The sequence below is a fragment of the Vipera ursinii genome (genome assembly GCF_947247035.1).
Source record: "Vipera ursinii genome assembly, chromosome: 2".
Taxonomy (NCBI): domain Eukaryota; kingdom Metazoa; phylum Chordata; class Lepidosauria; order Squamata; family Viperidae; genus Vipera; species Vipera ursinii.
In genome coordinates this window covers 284,657,102-284,681,112 of record NC_139513.1, presented here as the reverse complement: position 1 = coordinate 284,681,112, position 24,011 = coordinate 284,657,102, and the positions used below count along the sequence as shown (strand labels likewise).

The 24,011-nt window shown below is 49.6% G+C and overlaps 1 protein-coding gene across 1 annotated transcript; it reads left to right on the top strand.

Annotated features, from left to right (window-relative positions):
- The first annotated feature begins 4,253 nt into the window (after window positions 1–4,253).
- Window positions 4,254–23,131, top strand: LOC310636644 (uncharacterized protein). Its single transcript, XM_083356620.1, has 8 exons — window positions 4,254–4,422; window positions 7,570–7,633; window positions 8,887–9,064; window positions 9,896–9,976; window positions 10,457–10,540; window positions 20,989–21,048; window positions 21,898–21,979; window positions 23,053–23,131. Exons 2-8 carry the CDS (start codon window positions 7,584–7,586, stop codon window positions 23,082–23,084), a joined length of 567 nt encoding a protein of 188 aa, XP_083212746.1. The 5' UTR covers window positions 4,254–4,422; window positions 7,570–7,583; the 3' UTR covers window positions 23,085–23,131.
- The last annotated feature ends 880 nt before the right edge of the window (window positions 23,132–24,011 follow it).

Here is a 24,011-nt window from a genome sequence, read left to right as displayed (position 1 = left end):
CTTCTCCACTCCGGACTTTATGGGAAAACTTTCTGTTCCCTGCAGTCCGCGACTGACCTGTTTATTTTCTACTCTGAAATCCGGAACCTGGGAGAGTATCTGGGGAAACCACCTGGCAGGAGGCCACTAAAGTCATGGGTGAGTAAACACTTTGGGGATTTGAGGTGGGATCAGAGGAGGTGGAGATGATGGAACAAGGGAGGAGACTTCCTGGCCGCTGGTTTTCAGCTGGTCCTCCTGGAGCCTCTTTTGTGAAGGCGAACGGAGCGGGCTACCACTGAAGGAGGCTATTTGTAGCTCGGGGTTGAAACAAACGAGGGGTCCCTGGTGCTCTCTGAGCTTGGTGGTTTTCTTGCAGACGTTTTCATTACCCAACTAGGTAACATCATCAGTGCTGATAAGGAGTGCTGTTTGCTGTCGGGTTTAAATTTCTAGAAGCCTGGCACTCTGACAAACTAGCCATCAGCAGACACATAGACATTAACAACATCTACAGACTCTGCAAAAGAGGCAATCAACCAGCCCCAAAGAGGAAACGACTCCAGCACCTCCCCACCAGGAATCAGCACTCAGATCAGCATAGATTAGCTCCAAGGTCAACTTCAGACCAGCAATCAAGTAATCAATACCCCAATCAAGAAACTGCCCAAGAGCCAACAGTAAACAGCCAAACCAAAGAATCCCTAAGACCGCCCCCACCCACACAGACAGGAAAGCCGCCAGAATATAAACCGACAGCAAACAGCACTTCTTACTAGCATTGATGATGTTACCTAGTCGGGTAATAAAATGTCTGCGAGAAAACAAGCAAGCTCAGAGAGCACCAAGGTTTCCTCGGAGAGGGCTACCTCTGAGTGCCCCATTCATGACTGTCCCTCAGCTGGCTTCTTTGAGTCAACTCAAGGCTTGGCCCCCTCAAGGCTTTCCCTTGGAACCCAGCCAGGAGTGTCCATGGGGGCTATCCAAAGAGTCAAGAGGGTGGCCAGGATGGTAGGGTCAAAGATGTTGGCCTTCATGCCCATCTGAGAGGGTAGCGCAAGTGGCCTTGAGGAGCAAAACGAAGAGCCGCTACCAAGGCAACAGTCAGATAAAAGACACCTGAGTCCGGGCAGGAATGTAATGTGAGAAAATGTCTCAGCCAAGCCCCTCGCTAGTTCTCCAGAAGATAAAGGGAAGGAGGAGCGAAGCACATTCAGACTTGCAAGATTCTGCTCTGATAGCTTTACAATAAAAGTGGCACCAACCTTTCAATGTGCCATTGAATTCCTAGCATGGTCTACCTTGAAAGGCTGACAGCACCACACCACAATGACTTTTTGGACCACACCCTGCAGATGCTTGCTTGCTCTCTGGCCTGGCCAAAGGAGAAAGACTTGCTCTGTGGATTAGTGGGCTTGTCTCGCAGCAGAAAAGAGGGAAAGAGAGAGAGACTGTCCATCTCTGGTGTCCAGGATGTAGATTTTCTGACCTCACCTATCTTAAGGGTTCTCACAGGGAAGAGGGCATTGATTTATTCCCCATAGTACCTGAGGGCAGGAACAAGAAGCGATGGGTGGAAGCTTCTCTTAGGGAGATCCAATATGGAAATAAGGAGGAATTTCCTGACAGGGAGAATGGTTAATCAGTGTTGTGGATGCTCCATCACTGGAAACTTTCAAGAAAAGATTGGACATCCATTTGTCCATGACTCCAGCCTTCGAGAGGGGATTGGATTAGAAGATCTCAAAGGTCCCTGTCAGCCCTATGATTTCTTCCTTCCTTCCTTCCTTCCTTCCTTCCTTCCTTCCTTCCTTCCTTCCTTCCTTCCTTCCTTCCTTCTTTCCTTCCTTCCTTCCTTCCTTCCTTCCTTCCCCCCTTTCCTTTCAATACTTGAGGGGACTCTCATGTGGAAGAGGAGGGTAAATTTATTCTCCAAAACACCGGAGGGTAGGACAACTAATGAGTGGAACATCATTAGATCTCCAACCTAGAATTAAGAAGAAATTTCCCCACAGTGAAAACAATCCATCAGTGGAACGCCTTGCCTCCAGACATTGTGGATGCTCCATCACTGGAGGTTCTGAAGAAGAGATTGGACAGTCATTTGTCTGGGATGGTATAAGAACTCCTGCCTTGGGCAGAGGGTTGGACTAGAAGACCTCTGAGGTCCCTTCGAGCCCTAGGATTCTGTCACTTGCATTTACACCACATCTTGGGAACGAAGCTCACTCGTTTTCTGAGTTCAGATAAATCACTGAAATGTAAAACAAAAAACAACCAGGTGAGATGTGCAAAAAACCCAAAACAACATAATAACCCCAAATCCCCTTTAATATTTCTTTGGGGTCAACTGCATGCTGGGTAATTCTTGAATGACACCTGCATGTCTCTCCTTCACTACTGTAGATCTTTCAACCCTTGATCTCAAGAGATGTTGATTGGATTCACATCTCCACTTAACTGTTCATCCATTTTTGTGGCTTTGCCCAAGCACGGATGACTAAACCTAGCAAGCCCGACATCGTTAAGTCACAAAACACTAACCAAGATTAACACCAACCAAGGTCAACGTGTCGAGGGAATGTCTCCAGTACATTTTTTTTTTACTTATTTGATGAGATCCATCAGGCACGTGCAATCACAGAGTTGTCCTATAAGTTTCCATGTATCACATTTCCAAAGCCTTTAATTCAGTGTTTCTCAATTTTGGCATGCTGGCTGGGGGATTCTGGGAGTTGAAGTCCACCCATCTTCAAGTTGCCAAGGTTGAGAAAACACCGCTACCTCCTGTCACCTTCCTTCTTTCTTCTACCTGGCTCTCCAACTCCTTGCTCAAAAGTGGAAGTGGAACAAATCCAGGAATCGCTGATGGCACCTTTGATTACCACCCAGGCCAGGAAGCAGCTGTGGACTTACTCCCAACCACAAATCAAAGCTGGAAGGCACTTTGTGAGCTGTCGTGCTCTTAAGGCAGAGTTTTAAATTGCGCAGTGCTCACAGCTGCTTGGGACGCAGCCACAAGACCATTAAAGCACCTGCTGGAGCCCACGGAGGCCTAATGGAGAAAGTCACCCACCACAGAGGCCCAGTTGAGACGGGGAGGGAAATCACGTCTTTCCTTGTAAACATCCTGAGGGTTTTATTTGAAATCGGGGCGGTGTTGAAAGCAAACCAGCTTCTCCCAGCTTCCGTTCTCGAAGTCAGCAGGAAGCCAAGGCCAAGTGCCGCAGGCTTGTAGCCCCGAGGGGCTGCATGCCACCACTTCTCCCCACTTCTATTGACTCTGGCGAGGGTGGCTAGTTTGCGCCAGTGGCAAATATCTGTAGCTCGGGTGGAGGACGAGGGTGGAGGTTTGTTCTCCAAGCTTGTGGGCTGGGTTCTGAATGTTTTGTACACCAGGTTAGGTGACGTCTTCAGCAGAGCTTAGGGGATGTCCTTGTCGGTGTTCTTCTGCTTGTAAGGACTTCAGATGGTCAGTGGGTCTTGTGAGGGGGAGGTCACGTCAGGTGAGGGTCACATCAGGTGAGGTCTTGTGGTGGGATGGATCTTCTGAGGGGTCTTCTGATGGGTCACGTGTGGGTCATCTCAGGTGAGGGTTTCGTGTTGGGTCTAGTGATGGGTCTTCTGATGGGTCAGGTGAGGGTCACACCAGGTGAGGGTCTTGGCTAGGCTAACCCAGTCCTAGCACTAACCTAACTTGGCTCAGCTGTGCCTTGGAAGCTTCCTGGGCTTTCTAGGGAAGAGGAACCACCAGGAGACTTTTTGTCCATGGCTCAAGCAATCACCACAGGATGGGCCTCACCACAACTTGAAGGGTTCCTGGTGCTGTACAGAGCCAGCTCCCCTGGTTTAATCCAGTCAAACTTTATGGGCCTTTGTGCCACCTTGGGAGCATTGGCAGAAGAGGTCATAATGGGGTCACAGCCACCACAGGAGATGCTATGGACTGAGCGAGCACCATCACCAACCTCTACTGTGATCCTGTCTGACCATAATCAAAGCAGTTGATTCCTTTCTCCCTCAAACGTCTGGTTTTCCCTCTTGGGTGGATGAAGCTGTTGTGTCTTTCTCCCCAAATATTCATGGTAGCCCTGCCTACCAAAAGGAGTGGTGGAGGGAGGATGGCATTGATGTCCCAACCTATCTGAAGATCAAGAGATGCCTTCAAGATGCCGTCCTAAGCACTGTCTTCCAGTCTCCTCTAAGTGATCCAGAAACATCTGCCAGCAACACACCTGCAAGAGCCAGGTGTCCTTTGCTTCACACCTGCCAGGTCCATGAACTCCTCCCTCCCTTGTGACCTCATTACTCAGCCTTGACATCACTGCCTAGCAACCAGGAAGTAACAGCTACTCCAAGGAAGAAGTAGCAAGCAGGACACAGGCTCAGGTGCAGCTCAGCCAGATATAGCAGTGGGCTGTCACAGGAATCAGGGTCCTTGAGGTGGGTCTGGGGGACTCCTGGGGAAGAGGCTGCTGGAGGCCTCCTGCTCATCGGGGAGGAGTTGCATTACTTCATCCATCCAGGTTTGGCCACCATATGGGTTATCTATAATGTTCACAAGCTACCTAACCCAGGTTGGAGTTCTGGTTTGGCGGTGGGGGTAGAAAGGGGAGGGGCTGAAGGCAGGATCAGAAATGGGCCATGGTTGCCCTGAGAGGTACCCTGGATGCTGGTTGGCTGATGCTGGCAACCCAAAATAAATGGAACTTCACAAATCAATAGGAAGGTGAAGGACAGCAAAGGGAAGGGGCTCTGATGAGAGGATCCTTTAATGTGAATGCCACCCACCCCCATTCCAATGCTGGTGACCACTATGGCCAAGGTTCTGGAGAAGAAGAAGAAGGAAGAAGAAGAAAGAAGGAAGGAAGGAAGGAAGGAAGGAAGGAAGGAAGGAAGGAAGGAAGGAAGGAAGGGAGGGAGGGAGGGAGGGAGGGAGGGAGGAGGAAGCTGCTTGTGGAGAAGTTGGAAAATGGCTGGTGTGGCTAAGTGGAGTTCACCCAACTTTCACAGAAGGGTGGAAGGAGGTGCCCCAATGCTTCCCAAAAGGAAAGGGGCACAACGCAGCGTCCCTCGGCCTGCTAGTCCTTGGTCCTCCTCTGAGGCCCCCCCAGATGCTTCTGGGATGTCTGTGTGGTCCAGGCCTGAGAAAAACTCTCCTGCACTGCCCCCTGCTGGTACCAGGCCAGAGGTGGTTCTTGTTCAGCTCACTCTCCCCCTCTCCGGCCTCCGCATCTTTGGAAAAGGGAATCAAAATCGTTTAGGTTTAGAGAGAGTTGAACATGCAAATCCCACGAAGTCCTCCGGGGCTGGATGACAAGCCAAGAACTCACAATTAGCAGCTGACATCACAATGCTGTCGGGAAGATTAAGGAGACACAATGTTGGCTACGGGAAGAAACGGAAAAGTGACAGGCTGCAGGTTTTTCAGAGTTAGGAGGGAAAATGATGGACGCCCTCCAAGTTGCCTCTGAATTAATAGCTTTGACCTGCCTTTAATCTCCTGCTTTTTTTTTTCTAATTGTTTGCTCTGGGGATGATTATGTTTTACTCAGGTTTTTAATTACTGTCGTTTAGTAAGCCGTCTTCAGAAGGATGGGAATAAATCACCCCCTCTAGCGGTTAGCAGAACTGGAGCCAAAACAGAAAAAAGAGGGAAGGATTCCCAAATAAAAGCATTTTTTTTACAAAAATAAAATGCTGTGCATAACACAGATATGCACGCACAGCCAGAGTGTCCAGTGGAGGTGTGTGCAGGAGCCCTGCAGTACTGACTATCAGTTGAAAATGACAAGGATCGGAGGGAGGGAGGGAGGAAGGAAGGAAGGAAGGAAGGAAGGAAGGAAGGAAGGAAGGAAGGAAGGAAGGAAGGCCAGAGGAAATAAAAGCCAAAAGGAAATTTGCCCCAGGATAAAACCTGGGTTGGTAGTCTCCCAGATTACGAGAGCCTTCAACATTAGGGATTGTAGAGAAGGGCTTATGGACACACACACCCCTTGAAGGAGCTACAGGAGCCCACCCTCCTAATGCAGGGGCAAGGGTGCAGGCCCTTCTTGAGCTCCTGAGAACCAGACGCAAACTTTCCCTTCCCCCTTCAGCCGCAGGTTCGTCCGGCTTCTTCTCCGCCCCTTCCCAGCCTTTCAGCCACCGAGGCCATGGACAGCAGAGGCTCTGGCTCCCCGAGTTTCCAAGGTAAGGGCTCCACCCTACGCTGGTACCCAGGAGGAAGGGTGGAGGGGTCCCTGGGAGCAGAAGGCAGGTGGTCTGGAGCCCAGGCACGACCGTGCAGGAGGAGACAGCTTGGCCTCCTTCAGGGCACCCGCCAAGGGATGATGGGTAAACGTGGGGGCTCAGCCTGACCTGGTCCTGGTGGAGAATAACAGGAAACAAGAGCTGTTGTGATTCAGGGTCAGCCTGTGGGTTCGGCAGTTGGGTCGGACGACTCAGAGGAGGAGGAGGGGGTGTTGAAGACCTTGCTGAGGGGGTTGAAGATCTTGCTGATGAGAGCCCTCATCCAGGCCCCTCCCACTTGGTCACCACGGAGACCCAGCTGTGTGAGCCTGACAGCGTGGATGAAGATGACCCACAGCTGGCCCTGTTCAAGGATGCCCGACGCAGGACGCAGTCAATTAGGAGTAAACAGAGGAAGGCAATGGGGCTCCTCGGAAGGAGGCAGAGAGAAGCCACGTCCTGAACTCTATATAAGGGGAATGTGTGGGAGGGCTGGTTTGCTGAAGGCAACCGCTTGGATAGCTCCTGTTTCTTGGTTTGTCTTGTTCCGTTTGTTTTTGTAGTAATAAATTTGGCAGGCGTAATTCCAGCCTCTTGCCTTCTTGTAAAAGGGGTTGTCCCTGCCTTTTCTGCAGGGCCGGTAGCAGGCTGGTACAGAACAAGAGCAGGGAGGGTTCAACTAGCCCCTTGCAAGGTGGGCAGCCATCCAAGAGAGAGAGTAGATGGCTTGTTCATCCGGAGTTTTTCTTCTGGACTCATGTTATCTGGTTCGTGAGGGATCAGGCAGCATCTACGTCTGAATTAATTACAGGTGGTCCTCAACTTACAACAGTTTATTTAGTGACCCTTCGAACGGCACCCGAGAAAGTGACCTACGCCCTGCTCTCACACTTAATGACCACTGCAGAGGATCCCCAGGGTCACATGTTCAAAATTCAGCTGCTTGCCAACTGACTCGTCTTTGCGACCATTGCTCTTTCCCGGGGTCACGCGATCTGCTTTTACGAACTTCTGGCCGGTAAAGTCAATGGGGACGCCAGAGTGTTACTAACCCAATAGGCTGCAGCGATTCACTTAACAGCTGTGGCTGGAAAGGTCATACAATGGGGCAAAATGCACTTTACACCTGTCTCGCTTGGCAACAGAAATTTTGGATTCAGTTGTGCTGGTAAGTCGAGGGCCACCTGTAATGAATCAATCAATCAGTCAAACGGGGAATCTCTTCTAATGTCAATCTCCTTCAACAGGGTAGGTGGTCTGCTCTTGGGGAGCTTCATCCCCGGCCCCCAACTCTTATCCCCCTCCCCGGCCCTCAGAGCTGCCAGTCTTCCTCTCTCCACTTCTGTTTCCCCACAACAGAGCCTCGATCTTCCATGAGTGACAACCTAAACTATGGCGAAGAGGAACTGGATGAGGAGACCATGTAAGTGTCTCCCCTCGCACGAGAGGCTCTCGACTGCCACGGACTCTCCGAGAGGGGTGATGGCAAGACCATCCCAGGGCTCAGCTAAGGTGGGATGGGCGCCCCAAGGCCAGCCAGCTGTGGGTGGATCTCAAGGCCACTGCAAAGGTGGATTCCCCATGAGATGGCCTGGAGGCAACGTCAACCTCATCTGCCCCATCTTCCTTGGGACAGCAATCATTGTCAGCAAAGTGTTTCTTCCAGGTCTCATCTATGGAGATGCTCAATCATCCAGGTCATGGTTGTCCCAGGGATGCTTTTCCAAAAGGCAACTGCTCTTTTTTAGTTGTTGCTGTTGTTTTTCGTGAAAATGTTTTGCTTCTCTTCAGAAGCTTCTTGGATGAGAAGCAATAAATTTGCAAGAAGAAAACCAAAACAGCTGTCTTTGGAAAAGCACTTGGGGGGGTCTCCTGGGTCTTCCTTCAGTTATCCTCCTCCCAACCTTGTGAGGTAGGTTAGACTGAGCCAGAGTGACTGGGCCAAGCTCCCCTGGTGAGAGTTGTGGCCAGCAAGGACCCCACCCCAACTGCCATAGAGGGCTGGCACTGCCCCGTGGGACTGGGCGTGCGTCAGGGCAGCTGGCTAGCTGGTTTGTCTTAAGTGTTCCTTTAAGGAACCACACCATCCTGCCTACTCAGAGCATATCATCTCTCTTTCTCCCACCTTAACCCCCTCCTGTAGTGCAGGTAGCATCTCGTTGGGCTTCCCTAGCCTGGAATAAAAACCGTTTCACCCAACTGTTCAGACAATACAGAATCTTATTAAGCATAATTCTAGTGGAACGCTTTGGGGAAGAAACATTAGCAATCTTTCACGTGGAGTCTAAAGTCAGAGAGCCAGTTGGTGCGGGACAAGCGGAGAGGGGCCCAGAGGGGCTTCCCCGGTCCAGCATTTTGGATCCCTCAGTGGCAAACCAGATGCATCTGGGAAGTTCACCAAGGTGGACAGGAGGGCCCTCTTCTTCTCCTGCTCAGTACGGTCGCAATCAGAAGGACTGCCATAAGTGTGCTGCCTCCATGTGACCCAGCGTAGGGGGTCTGCCCTGCAAGTGCTCAGAGCAGGCCCACTTTGTGTGAAGGGTCAGTGATGGGGACAGAAGGAGAGCTGTGCCCCAATGGCTCTGGACCTTCCCTGGGCTGCCTTCGGCACTGGCAGGAGCTGCTACTGAGTTAGGACACCCGCTACAGAACCTTCTCCTGATGTTTCGTTTGCAGGAACTTCATTTCTGCCTTGTACACCGCCTTGGGACCCCTCTTGCCCGAAGTCACCAAGCTCCAAGGCCACCAGGACCCTCCGGCCCACCTGATGGTTGACATGAAGACCAAACTGAGGGAGCTGGGCTCCAGTGTCTCTGATGCCCGGAAGCGGCTGTTGAAGTACAACATTTACCTGGTGGGTGGTGCCCTTGGGTGCAGCCCTGCAGCTCCCCCACCTCAACCGAGAGCCAGGATGGCATAGGCCAGGGGTAGGCAACCTCGGCTCTTTTAGGACTCATGGACTTCAACTCCCAGAAGTCCATGAGTCCTAAAAGAGCCGAGGCTGCCTACTCCTGGCATAGGCCAGGCCGGAAGGCTGAGGCGGCTGCGAGAATAAGGTTGGCAGGACACAGCGACTAAGAGAAGACACTGGGACAAGGACGTCGCATCCCTAGGTCTGTCCCATTTTCCAATATGGGTAGTCCTTGACTTATGGCCACAGTTAAGGCCCCAAATTTCTGTTGCTAAGTGAGACATTTGTTAAGTGAGGGTTCTTTTGCCCCGTTTTACAACCTTTCGTAAAGTGAATCACTGGCAGTTAACTTAGTCACACGGTTCTTAAGTGAATCACTGCGGTTGACTAGCTAATAACCCAGCTGTTAAGTAAATCTGGCTTCCCCGTTGACTTTGCTCTTCAGACGGTCGCAAAAGGGGACCCCGTGACACACACCCCACCCCACCCCCGGGACACTGTGACAGTCATAAATATGAGCCAGTTGCCAAGCCTCTGAATTTTGATCACGTGACTGTGGGGATGCCACGGTTGTGTGATAAAATGGTCATAAGTTACTTTTTCCAGTACTGAAAATGTCGTAAGTCAAGGACTACATGTGGTTGCTCCTCCATTACTGCCACTGGCCCAGCTTGGTTCTGAAAGGGGAGCAGGGGTCTCTTTAGTCAAGAGGGCACCCCACCACCACCACCACCACCACCGAGGTTGCTAAGCCCCTTTCTTTTCCCTCCACAGAAGAAGAGGCTGGCCAGAGCCATGCAGGAGAGGAAGGCCCTTCGTGAACAACATCTGAGGCAACAAGGAATTAGTGAGCAGGTAGAAGCCCCTGGGGGACGCGGTGGCTCAGTGGGTTAGGACGCTGAGCTTGTCAATCAGAAGGTCGGCAGTTTGGCGGGTCGAATCCCGAGTGCCGCGTAGCAGAGTGAGCGCCTGTTACGCGTCCCAGCTTCTGCCAACCTAGCAGTTCGAAAGCACGTAAAAATGCAAGTAGAAAAATAGGGACCACTGCGGTGGGAAGATAACAGCGTTCCGTGTGCCTTTGGCGTCTAGTCATGCCAGCCACATGACCATGGAGACGTCCTCGGACAAGCGCTGGCTCTTCGGCTTTGAAACGGAGATGAGCACCGGCCCCTAGAGTCGGAAACGGCTAGTACGCATTTGCGGGGAAACCTTTCCCTTTTTAGAAGCCCCTTGAGGTTGCCCCCCTCCAGGGAAGAGACCAGATCCCCCCCTCCTGCAAGGGTGGACTCCCCCCTGCCCGTTGGCCGCCCCCTCATGTCCTCCTTCCTTCTCCAGCTCAGCACATCGCACGTGCCAAGTGTACCCAGGGCTGAGGTGGCTCCGGGGAAGTCCAGGCTGGGCACTGAGAAGAACATTCTGGTAAGTGGAGGAAGCCCACGAGAGGATAGCTTGGCCTCCTTCGCCTCCCTAGGGAGAACTTCCATTTCATTTTGGTTTCTTTTCTTATTCCTCCTTGAGAGGCTCAGAGGGGGATGCCCTAAAGAGGGCAACGATTGTCAGGCACAGGAAATCAGGAGCCAAGGCTGTTCAGATGAGTACAACTTGATTCCCTGCTAATTTTAGACAAGAATCTGGACTACCGACCGTCAAGGCAAATTGGCAGTAGATAAGCGTCAATGGAATTCAAGGAGGGCTGGACTTAGATCTCTTGTGGGCATGAAGGGATGCCAAACTGATGACGTGCTTGACCCTTCCCTCCCTCCCTCCCTCGGTCTCAGCCTGGTCATCTACAACAATGTTCCATTTTGCTAAAAGAAGGGAGTTAGCTGCCATGCAGTTGGGGTCTGGATGGACAGCTGCCCTCCAAAGCAATAAGGGGGAAAGGAAACAAAGAGAATCGGCATCTCAATCAATCAGAATAGAGCTGGAAGGGACCTTGGAAGTCTTCTAGTTCAGCCCCCCGCTAGACCATGAGACCATTTCAGACAAGTGACCGTCCAATCTCTTCTTAAACCCACACCCCCACACCCACCCCAGTGATGGAGCACCCACAACTTCTGAAGGCAAGCTGTTCCTCTCGTTAAATGTCCTCACTGATAGGAAGGATCTCCTTAATTCCAGGTTGCTTCTCTCCTTGATTAGTTTCCATCCGTTGTTTCTTGTTTTGCCTTCTGGTGCTTTGGAAAATAAGTGGAAACTCCTCCTCTTTGTGGCAGCCCCTCAAATACTGGAACTATGCTATCACGTCACCCCTAGTCCTTCTTTTCTCTAGACTAGCCAAACTCAAATCCTGCCCAGGTTGCATTTAAATGGGGTGCATTAGGGGAGGGGGGCTCTTGCAGGCAGCAAGTGAGTGGGACTATCCACCCTTTGTGAACTGCAGCATCCTGAGACACAGGAATCCAAATTCCAGCATTCCAGAGAGGTGGCTGTTTAGCTGCCTCCAATAAAGAAGGGGAACATAGGCACACAGACACACACATACACACACACAGAGCGACACACAGAGAGATACACAAACCAAGTGATCGGTTCCTCTCTCCTGGGGCTCCAATTCTGGGAAAATTCAGGTGGAGTCTGACTTCTCTCATTCTGCATTCTTTTACATCCTGCCCTCTGGAAAACAAGGCAAAGCCGGTCCTGACTTTATTCCATGCAACCTCACTCTGAACAGGGTTATTGTCAGGCCTGCCCCAGTCTGATCCCTTAGGAAAAGGAAGACGCTCAACGCCATTTGGTTGAAGCCGTCGGGGGTCTTTTTGCTAAAAGATGTTGATTGCAGCAAAGTCAGGCTAGAACTAAATTTCCCATCAAAAGATACAGAAAGTTTCCCCGCATCCCAGCCCTCCCCACCATGACCAGCCCGTCTGCAGCCAATCAGAGTCCACCTAGGTGTTTTGAGAATGCTGAGATGTTTAGTGTAACCCACTGTTCTTTCTCAAGGTGCCTGGCCTTGGGTGCTGGCACAAACTGTGTTCTGTACCAGCCTGCTACCAGCCCTGCAGAAAAGGCAACCCCTTTACAAACGGCAAGAGGCTAGAATAAAGTCTGCCAAATTTATTACTACAAAAACAAACAAGACACGAACCAAGATACAGGAGCTTTGAAACACTATCCGAACGGTTGCTTTCAGCAAACCAGCCCTCCCCACACATTCCCTTTATAAAGAGTTCAGGACGTGGCCTCTCTCTGCCTCCTTCCGAGAAGCCCCACTTCCTTCCTCTGTTTACTCCTACTTGACTGCCTCCTGCGTCGGGCGTCCTTGAACAGGGCCAGCTGTGGGTCATCTTCATCCACACTGTCAGGCTCACACAGCTGGGTCTCCATGGTGACCAAGTGGGAGGGGCCTGGCTGAGGACTCTCATCAGCAAGATCTTCAACCCCCTCAGCAAAGTCTTCAACACCCCCCTCCTCCTCTGAGTTGTATGACCCAACTGCCGAACCCACAGGCTGACCCTGAATCACAACAAACTGGTCCCGAGTCTCCTGCTCTGTGTCGAGCTGTCATTCCCCCCCCCTCCCATTTCCCATCACATACACAAGCAGGTTGATTGCCCATTTGTTTCCTCACCTTATCTCCCCCCCTCCTAGCCTTTGATGGTAGGATGCCAGCAAGGCGCCAAGCCAAAGATAGCAGACCTGACAGTTATTGTACTCAGCCCCTTCGCGCGCAGCTTCGTTCCTATTCCTGATTTCCACTTCTGCCTTTCTCCGAACCTGTTCTAATTTCCCTCCTCTCCTTTATGCCCAGAAAAAGACATGGAACTCAAGGTGGGGGTCTGACCAAAGCAGAGATCAGCGGAACGATTCCTTCCCACAATTTAGATATTATATCTTTGTTTGACGCAGCCTAAAACTGCATTTGCCTTCTTTTTGCAGCCACATCACTCTGCTGGCTCTTAATCAGCTCGACAAGCACTCTTTATTGTTCTGAGAACTTTTAAAAGCTACCCAGCCTGACAGTTCCATCCCAAACTATGTATTTCATTTCTTGTGTCCTTAAGTGCCTAATTTGCATTTTGCTTCATACAATTTTATTACATTCAGCCTATTTCGCTATCAATGTGGTTTTGATTCTTTTTAAGTTAATTTCTCTCTTTTTTTTCCGGAGCACTAGTTATCTTGTTCAGTTTCGTATCCTCTGGCAAATTAATATTCATTCTTTGCACTTCATCATTCAAACCATTTAAAAAAAAAATACTGGAGTGAAGCGGCCAATCCCTGTGACACTCCCCACTTGATGGGTCTCTCCAGTTTGATTGAGGACCCGTTAACGAAGCATATATCTGTGGGCCAGCTGTGTTTTTATTTAGCTGTCATGTCATGTCATCCAGCCTAGCTTACCTAGCTTTGGAAACCAGGAGCACTTTATCAAAAACTCTACTTAGGCCAAGATACATCATAAATGCAGCATTTGCAGGACGTATGAAGAAAGTTACCCAATCAAAAACGAGACAAGATAAGCCTGCAAACTTGTTCTGAGGGTTATCCAGCAGTTGCCATATTGTCTTCAGGGGCCTCACTCAGTGACCTTTTTATGTTCTGCTCTCCAGCCTTCCCAGGATTTGATGCCAGAAATCTGTGCTGGATCTTTCTTTTTCCTTCTTTTAGAGAGAGGGGTGGTATTTATCTGGAATTTCTTGAAGTTAATCAGTAATGGTTTGACTAGTCCAGGGGTAGGTGACCTTGGCTCTTTTATGACTCGTGGACTTCAACTCCCAGAATTCCTGAGCCAGCGTGGCTCAGCTTGGAAACCTCTCCCTTTCCCCTCAGCATGGCTGGCTCAGGAATTCTGGGAGTTGAAGTCCATGAGTCATAAAGCGGCCTAGGCCTAGACCAAGGGTAGGCAACCTTGGCTCTTTTATGACTCGTGGACTTCAACTCCCAGAATTCCTGAGCCAGCGTGGCTCAGCTTGGAAACACTGTCTTTCCCCTCAGCATGGCTGGCTCAGGAATTCTGGGAGTTGAAGTCCACGAGTCATAAAAGAGCCAAGGTTGCCTACCCCTGGACTAGACTAACAGTTAGTTCCTTTAGTACTATAAGGTGCTCCATCGCTGGAGGTTTTCGAGAAGAGATTGGACAGCCATTTGTCTGAAATGGTATAAGGTCCCCTACTTGAGCAGAGGGTTCAAACAATAGAACTGGAAGGGACCTTGGAGGTCTTCTAGTCCAACCCCTGCTCAAGCAGAAGACCTATACCCGTGGTGGCGAACCTATGGCACAGGTGCTACTGGTGGCACACAGAGCCCTCTCTGTGGACACGCATGCTGTCGCCCCAGTCCTTGGCCTTCAGCTGGGTTTTATAAAACCTTTTCACTTTAGGCCTCCGCCGCCATGTGCAAAAACAACAAAAAAAGGTTCAATCAATCAATCAATTTCAACTTCTCGCGGGGGGAAAAAAGTTCTCGCAAAGTTGGAATTGATTGATTGAACTTTTTAGTCCCACCCAGTCGGCCGTTACCACTACAACCATGCCCACCCAATTGGCCACACCCATCCAAAGGGCCACACCCACCCGGCACCCGATGATACATAAGTGGGTTTGGGGTTGCAGTTTGGGCACTCGGTCTCTAAAAGGTTTGCCATCCCTGACCTATACCATTTCAGACAAGTAGCTGTCTAGTCTCTTTTTAAAAACCTCCAGTGTTAGAGCACCTACAACTTCTGAAGGCAACTTCTATTCTACTGGTTAATTGTCCTCACTGTTAGGAAGTTTCTCCTTAATTCCAGGTTGCTTCTCTCCTTGATTAGTTTCCATCCATTGTCTTGCATTCTCATGCTGGTCCTGCCAGTTTATTCCCTGTGTTGGCTTCTGTTGCTTGAGGATTCAGGGTGGTTGTCTCTGCCCCTTCCTCCTGGCCTTTGTGACTTCCTAAGGGTCCCACTGCAAAAAGTCTTTTGAATAAAGCAGGTCCTAAACCTGATAAACAATGAATGAAATAAATCAGCAAGAGCTATTTGTCTTGTTGAGGACCGAAGCGCCATTGCAGTTGGATAGCTCTGCTTTTTCTTGGATCCCAGTTAACACCTTGCAGACTTCATTCTCCAGCTCTCATTTCAATGTTCTTTTTTTCCTTTTACTTCAAACATATCTAAAGTTTGGTCTAGTGATGAAAGCATCAAGTTGATCCAGCAGGTTGGGTCATGCTGCAGCTCCTCTCAGCCAAAGAGTGTCGGCTGGCAGGGCCTTTTCTGCGGTGGCCTCCGCTCTTTGGAATATCCACCCCCTCCGAGATCAGAATGCCCCCTTTTGTAAGGCTTTAAAAACATGGTTGTGGACCCAGGCCTGGAGCTCAAAATGTTTTAAGGGTCTTGTTTCCTGGATTTAATCATCACAGCGGCTTTATGAAATTTATTTTCTGGAAGTTTTTACTGTTTTATTGTTTTTAATTGTTTTATAATTTTAGAATTGTAAGCCGCCCAGAGTCACTTGGTTGAGTTGGGTGGCTATATAGAAATTGAATGAATTAATGAATGAATATGAATGGACAAAAATGAATGAATGAATCAATCAATCAATTAATGAATCAATTATGAATCAATGAGGCTAGAAACTGGAACACCCTGAGTTCTAAACCTCCCATGAACACAAAGCCAGTTATATGAACTTGGGCCAGTCACTCTCTCCAGCCCTAGGAAGGAGACAATGGCAAACCACTTTCTGGAAAACTTGCCAAAAAAACTGCAGGCAGTCTCAGAGAATTGGACACAGCTGAAGAGAAGACCCCCCCCCCCAAAAAGAGGCACTTTGTTCTTCAGTCGCCTCAAGCTTTGGCATTTGTATCACTCTCAGAAAGAGTGCTAGCAACCAGATGACTGCAAGGAATATAAACCCTTCCACATTCTCCGCCATTCAGTCAGAACTGAAGAAGCTTCTTGGATGAGAAGTGAAATGCTTTTCAGCTACTGTAAACAAGAAAGTCCCGCTGCCTGCTTGAACACCATGACCACTGGGACAATTTGGGACATGGTTGACTTTTTGCCTTTTGGAAAACCATGACCTCTGGGACAACCATGATCTGGATGATTGAGACTCTCCGTAGACATGCCCGGCCTGAGTTTTGCTGTAAAACAGGGAAGCTTTCTTGTCTTCTCTCAAGCGAAGCCACCAGCTCAAAGGCAACCAGCTGGGTCCTCTGACTGTCTCCTTGCCCTCACCAAGGCTCCCTGTGGGGAGAGGTGGCCAGCCAGGCTGTCCTGAAGGCCCCTGTGTTGTCAGAAGCTGACCTGGACATCTGTGGGCACCAAAGTTCTTTCATCAGATCTGTGAGATACATCAAGAAGGAGAGCAAGCACAATAACAGGAATAAGCCATTATCGGCATGAGTCGGCAAAAGCAATCCTACTGTTTCCCACATATCGCTAAAAGGAAAAACAGATTTTGGTCTGCTGAGTTGCATCTCCTTTTATGACACATCAAGACCAAAAGGCCCTCTGCATCCTTCATCTTTCTTGGGCTACGTGGAGCTTTCAGAGCAGCCTCCAAGTCGAATAATATCATCTCCAGCATCAAAATTAGATTCTGTGGCTGCAGTCACACAACACTCTCCCCCAAGGTAGAGCACACCAACCTTGGTTAGTACTTCATTAACTCCTGGGAAGGTGAAGTGTGCCGTGGGAACCCATCCTAATGAGGGCATTTGCAAACCCAGGAAATAATTTAATTCAATCGACATGTCCTAAAACACAACACAAGGGTAAAGGATAGGAAGAGATGAGTGCCCTGGATCAAGAAGAATTGCTTCCTGCAATGGTCAGATCAGAGGGAAGGAAGGAAGGAAGGAAGGAAGGAAGGAAGGAAGGAAGGAAGGAAGGAAGGAAGGAAGGAAGGAAGGAAGGAAGGAGAGATCTCTTTAAAAAGAAATTGTCCAATGTTCTTTAAGAAGAGATTGGACAAGCATTTGTCTGAAATGGTGCAGAGTTTCCTGCTTGAGCAGGGGGGTGGACTAGAAGACCTCCAAGGTCCCTTCCAAGTCTGTGACTCTGGGAAGGAAGGAAGGAAGAAAGTATTGTGTAGTGGGTCTGACGCAAGGAAGAGACGCCAGCCAGAGTGTGAGTTCAGCTCTTTATTGGAGGGGATGGCCCACTGGGGAATGACATACATAACAGGAAGGAAGGAAGGAAGGAAGGAAGGAAGGAAGGAAGGAAGGAAGGAAGGAAGGAAGGAAGGAAGGAAGGAAGGAAGGAAGGGATTCCAATGTGCCCACCTGAGCCGATGGTTGGTAAAAGCTGGGTTACTTCTCCTTGGGGTGGGGAGAGACAGGAGTGCAGCTTCCAGCCTCACTTGGATTGTCGGTTCAGGGAATCCTTTGGCCCCACAACACATGTCAGATGTCTCTGAATTAAGATCAACAGCCGACCAACCAAGATTATCAACAACAATCAACAGCAGCTGGATGTTGACTCACAACCTGGAGAAGATGGACAGCTGCATTGCAGCCATTTTGGGCAGACAATGGAAGGATTTTCATTTAGTTATGAACGAGCACCAAGTCTGCAGCCTGGTCCTTCGTGTGGCAGGGCATAAAACGTGGCCAAAGCCATGTTTCCAAGCCCAGGAGACCAGGAAGACAAATGCCTTCTTGACTCATCGGCGTTTCAGCAAGGCAGACACTCCCACGAGGAGGCTGGTGCCTACAACCCTCTTCCTCTAATTAGTATTCACCCCCTGTTTTTTAGGAGTCAATTAAGCATGAAGAGCAATTATTCTTTGCAAGGAGCAAATGCAGCCGGTCTCCACATGAAGCTACATCTTCCCGTAGAGAGCAGGAGGAGAAAAAAAGTCAAGAAAATGAGCCAGAATTCACAGGCAGACATTTTGTGTGCATTTCCCTTCAGTTCCCCCACCCCCCTTTGGTTAATTAGCAAAATCCAACTAAGCTCAGCTCTCACTTTAGAGCAGGAATCTCCAACCTTGGCCCCTTGAAGACTGGTGGATTTCAATGCCCAGAATTCCCCAGCCAGCATGGCTGGCTGGGGAATTCTGGGAGTTGAAGTCCACAACTTCAAGGGGCCAAGGTTGGAGACCCCTACTTTAGAGTAGTGTTTTGCAATCTTGGCAAGTTGAAGACTGGTGGACTTCAGCTCCCAGAATTCCCCAGCCAGTAGCCACCGGAGTTCTGGGAGCTGAAGCCCACCCCTCTTAAAATCGCCAACGTCGAGAACCCCTGCCTTAGAGGAACTCATAGCCATGCAGTGAATCCACTCCAATAGTGTAGTAACACACTCACCCCACCCCTGCTAGAAATTGCCAGTCAGGATGACCCTGACCCGGAGAACGTCTCCTTGTCCACCTTGGGTGGAGATCTCAGAGCTTCAGGTCAGGCTGCCTCCTAGTTCTCCAGGTGAAGTTTCACCTGCTGCCCTAGAGCCCAGTCCTCCTTCAGGCCACAACAGCCCTGGCCCACAACAAGCCCACTCCTCTCCTTGCTGGTCTTCTCCCCCAGCATTTGGGATTCAGGGAAGGGAGCATCTGTTGGGGCTCCTGCTGTTTGGGTGCTGGGACCATCTTGGGAGGGATCCAGGTCAGGAGAGTTAATTTAGAAGGGAGTTGCATGAACTGACAGTGAGAACGATGAATCGGAAGAACAGTTTGCCTCCCAGAGTTGAATACTTCTCGCCAGAGGTTTTCAAAAAAAGATTGGACAGCCTTTTGTCCAAGATTGGAGGAGGACTCCTGCTTGGTCAGGGGGTTGGACTAGAAGACCTCCAAGGTCCCTTCCAGCCTAGGATTCTATGAGACAGATAGATAACATGCGTATGATAGACAGACAGACAAGATAGAAGATGGATGGATGGATGGATGGATGGATGGATGGATGGATGGATGGATGATGGATGATGGATGGATGGATGGATGGATGGACGGATGGACGGACGGACAGACGGACAGACAGATAGGATGGATGGACAAACAAATTAATCAATGGAACAGCTTGCCTCATAGAGTTGTCGGTGCTCCATCCCTTCAAGAAAAGATTGGGCAAGCATTTATCTGGGATGAGGACTCCTCCCTTGGGCTGGGGGTTGGACTAGAAGACCTCCAAGGTCCCTTCCAGCCCTGTGATTCTAAGTGTAGCCTTCCCGTCTTGAAATCCCTGAGCTGCATCATCAGTAGCTCTTTCAATCAGCTCTAGCTTATGCATAACCCTGGGAGGCCCACTCATACATGAAAATAACAGGTTGCTAAACAAAACACTTAAGTTGTTCAGATCATGCTTGAAATGCCATTGTTTCCCCACTTGAGCAAGAGAGACCAGGAAAAACATGTCATTATGGAAAGAAGCCACTAGCGGCCAATTTGTTCCCACGTCTTGGGGTTTCCTAATACATTAAGCCCAGCCATCATAAGGCGCCACCCCAGCCAGCAGATGGAGAAGGTCCCCTGCACTGAGGGCTCTTGTCGGTGCCATCCTGCTGAAGTCCAGGGGGTGATGCTCCGGCCTATGGACGATTATGGCCTTGGAGAGCGAGAGAGGACTTGGGGGCATCAGGCAGAGCTACATGCAGCTGCCACGGCGCTCCAGCAGGCAGGTCTGGCACAAGTGTTTCAAGTGTTTCTAGACGTTGTGGGTGGTCCATTACTGGAGGTTTTTAAGAAGATACCCTAATAGAATAGAATAGAATAGAATAGAATAGAATAGAATAGAATAGAATAGAATAGAATAGAATAGAATAGAATAGAATAGAATAGAATAGAATAGAATAGAATAGAATAGAATAGAATAGAATAGAATAGAATATATGGAGTGGAGTGGAATGGAATGGAATGGAATGGAATGGAATAGAATAGAATAGAATAGAATAGAATAGAATAGAGTAGAGTAGAGTAGAGTAGAGTAGAGTAGAGTAGAGTAGAGTAGAGTAGAGTAGAGTAGAGTAGAGTAGAGTAGAGTAGAGTAGAGTAGAATAGAATAGAATAGAATAGAATAGAACAGAACAGAACAGAACAGAACAGAACAGAATAGAATAGAATAGAATAGAATAGAATAGAATAGAATAGAATAGAACAGAACAGAATAGAATAGAATAGAATAATTCATAGGATAGGATAGGATAGGATAGGATAGGATAGGATAGGATAGGATAGGATAGGATAGGATAGGATAGGATAGGATAGGAGTTGGAAGGGACTTTGGACATCTTCTAGTGCAATCCCTGCTCTAGGAGGAGACCCTATATTATTCTGGACAAGTCCAGTCTCCTCTTTAAAAGCCTCCAGTGATGGAGGACAGGCCTTGCCTACAGCCTGTCAGGGGAACTTTGAATTTTATTCTAGAGCAGGGGTCTCCAAACCTGGCAACTTTAAGATTTGTGAACTTCAACTCCCAGAATTCCCCAACCAGCCATGCAATAACAGAGCTGGGAAGGACCTTGGAGGTCTTCTAATCCAACCCCCTGCTCAAGCAGGAGACCCTATACCAGGGTTAGGCCACCTTGGCTCTTTTATGACTCGTGGACTTCAACTCCCAGAATTCCTGAGCCAGCACAGCTCAGGTTGGAAACCTCTCCTTTTCTCCTCAGCACGGCTGGCTCAGGAATTCTGGGAGTTGAAGTCCACGAGTCATAAAAGAGCCAAGGTTGCCTACCTCTGCCCTAGACCATTCTGGACAAATGTTTGTCTCTGTTTACGTATGCGTAAGAGCTATTATTCTACCTTTCCAGCTCAGATTCCGATTTTGGAAAAGGCACACCAGGCTAAAAGCCTTGCCGTGGTTTACAGCTCTCATCTGCTTTCAGCCTTCCGGCTTGAATGTGTTTTAACAACTCAACCTAGTGTTTGGTTTTGAAAAATGAGACTGTAGATTGCAAAAGTTCCTGTCCGAGAGGACGCATGAAGTCTTCCTCCATTTGCTCTTTCTTCTAGGAGATCCCGTCTGCGGAGCTGGCCAAGTTAAAGCAACCAGACAGAATTCATCGACGGGGCGTAAGGCTGCAGCTCCCAGGACGTCCGTCGGATGGGGCTGGGGGGCTGGGGTGGGAAATTATTAAGGTGGTGGCTGAAACCACAAGGGCGTTTTTGCCTAGGTTCATGGACACCCTGGGGGAGAGGGACGGTAGCCGGGGGTCTTTTTTCTGCCTGGGGTTGCCGTGGTGCTGGCAGGGTCTCTGCCCCTGCCTGAGTACGAGAGGTCCTCGGCTTACGACCGCATCTGAGCCCAAAATTTCCACTGTTAAGCAAGACAATTGTTAAGTGAGTCGCGCCCCATTTTATGAGTTATTTGCCACCGTTGTTAGGTGAATCGCTGCAGTTGTTCAATTAGTAACACGGTTGTTAAGGAAATCTGGCTTCCCCGTTGACTTTGCTTATCAGAAGGTCACAAAAGGAGACGCTGACCTTGGGGACGCTGCAACGCCCATGAATACGAGTCAGTTGCCAAGCGCCTGGATTTTGATAGGGAGGCTGCAACTGTCGTAAAACGGTCATAAGTCGCTTTTTTTCAGTGCGGTCGTAACTTGGAACCATCACTAAGCGAGTGGTTATAAGCCGAGGATTAGCTGTAGGGCCTTGCAAGATTCTCATTAGGGATGAAAAGATCCTTTCCTGATTCCGCCTCTCTCCAAGCGGGTCAAGGCCAAAGGAAAGGGCGTTTGGAGCTCCTCAAGGGGGTGCCCAGCAGAAGCGCCCCCATTGTGCCCACCTGGAGGAATACCGTACTTTCAGCCCCCTCCCTCCTCCCTTTAATGCAGAGGGTTGGGAATTTGTTAGAGGTGGTGGGGGTCAACTTGGGGGAACTCTCCCCCCAAACTTCTCAGCCCCTTCTTTATTTTTCAGGACATGGTGGAAGAACGTGCTCGGACATGCATGACCCCCCAAGGCATCCTGCAGAGAAATATCTGCAAAGTGGAAAACGCTGGTGAGTTCTCCCTTTGGGGCCCACGAGGGTTTACACACACACACACAGGGACACTCTGACTCTAATCTACAGCATTGTTTCCCAATCTCAGCAACTTTTAGATGTGTGGACTTCAACTCCCAGAATTCCCCAGCCAGCATAGCATCTTAAAGTTGCTGAGATTGAGAAGCACTACTCTAGATCAGAGGTCCCCAACCTTTTGGGCACCAGGGACCGGTTCCATAGAGAGAGGTTTTTCCACGGAACGGAGGGGGCGTGGTTTGTGTGTTGGCTACATCCCGCAAATGGGGCTTGCTGATCACTAGTGATGTCAAAGGCCAGCCTGCCATGGGTTAGACCAGGGGTCTTCAAACTTGGCAACTTTTAAGACTTGTGGACTTCAACTCCCAGAATTCCCCAGCCTGCAACTTTAAGACTTGTGGTCTTCAACTCCCAGAATTCCTCAGCCAGGCACACTGGCTGAGGAATTCTGGGAGTTGAAGTCCACAAGTCTTAAAGTTGCCAAATTTGAAGATCCCTGGGTTAGACTTTCTGCTTAGAGTGGGATAAGAACAAGAATAAAATGGCAGTCACCACGACAGGTTTAGCATTAGAGGTAAGTTGAGGACTAATTGCATCCAGCATGTTTCTAGCCCTCAAATATAGACTTATCCCCACAACTGAGCCCCAAACCTCTTCTGCTCAGTGAGACATTTGCTAATTGAGCTTTGCCTCATTTTACGGCCTTTCTTGCCCCGGTTGTTAAGTGAATCACTGCAATTGATAAGTCAGTCACACGGTCGTTAAATGAATCTGGCTTCCTCGTTGACTTTGCTTGTCAGAAGGTCGCAAAAGGGGATCACATGACCCCGGGACGCTGCGGCCGTCATAAATATGAACCAGAGGCCAAGCTTCCAAATTTAGATGCCGGAAGTAGTCATAAGTGTGAAAGTTGGCCGTTTTTTTTCAGGGCCGTTGTAACTTCAAGTGGTCACTAAACGAACCGTTGTAAGTCAAGGACCACCTGCCAAGCCGACAAGCTTGGCGCGGTGGCTCTTTCCTTTGGAAGCTGACTGGATCTTTCTTCTCTGCAGCTTCCCGTCCTCTGGACCGGAGCTCCCTGTGATCACCAGAAGGAGAAACACGCTTCCTTCTGCTGCCTCTTCTCCTCTCCCACCCCCAGGACCTCAAGGATGTCTGTGAGACGGCCCCGAGGCTGAGCAGTGACCGCTCCTGCCCAATAAATCCACTGAGATACACCTGCTCGGCCTCTGCTCTCTGGAGTCCTAGGCCTTTGGCGGGGGGGGGGGGGGAGGAGGTATTGGCACTTTTCAGAGATTCACAGCTGAGCAGCCACTAGCCCAGGGCTTAAAAGGGGCTTCAAGAGACCACCAGGACATCCGTCACGATCCAGATGCACCCGGGAGATACAATCACTGGCTGCCGTGGTGTGCAAAGTGCAGCCGGCTGGCCTTTCGGTCAAGGGGCAGAATGAAGCCAAAGGCTGGGCCAGGAGGGCTCATCTGGGGCAGGGTCCTCTCTCTGAGGGGGGAGGGGGCAACCTGGACAAGACCCTTGCGGGTTTTTCGCACCCGGCGGGCTCCTCATGAACTTCAGAGACGTATCCACTCGTGGCAGATCACGTCGGGGTCACCAGTTGCGGGTTTTTCGCACCTGGCGGGCTCCTCATGAACTTGCCAATAAATGAGGACACGTCTCTCTGAGCGTTCTCGGGATGAGGGCCAAGACCGAAGTCCCAAGCTCTCTTTTATTGAGATACAAGCAACGCACAAGCAACAAGCAGTTATCTAATGGTTACATTTCAGCTATGCAACAAGAAGTTATCTAATGGTTACATTTCAGCTATGCAATGGTTACATTTCAGCTATAGCCCTGTATGGAATGTCTTTATTCCTGTAACTTTCTTGTATATGTTACTTTCTTGGGATTGTCCCTCTGCAGTAGCAAGGTCATCTGATTTCTGGTAAACTGCAACTTATGAACAGAAACGAAACTTGTCTCTGCCCTGAGCCAGACCTGCGCCATTTTATGT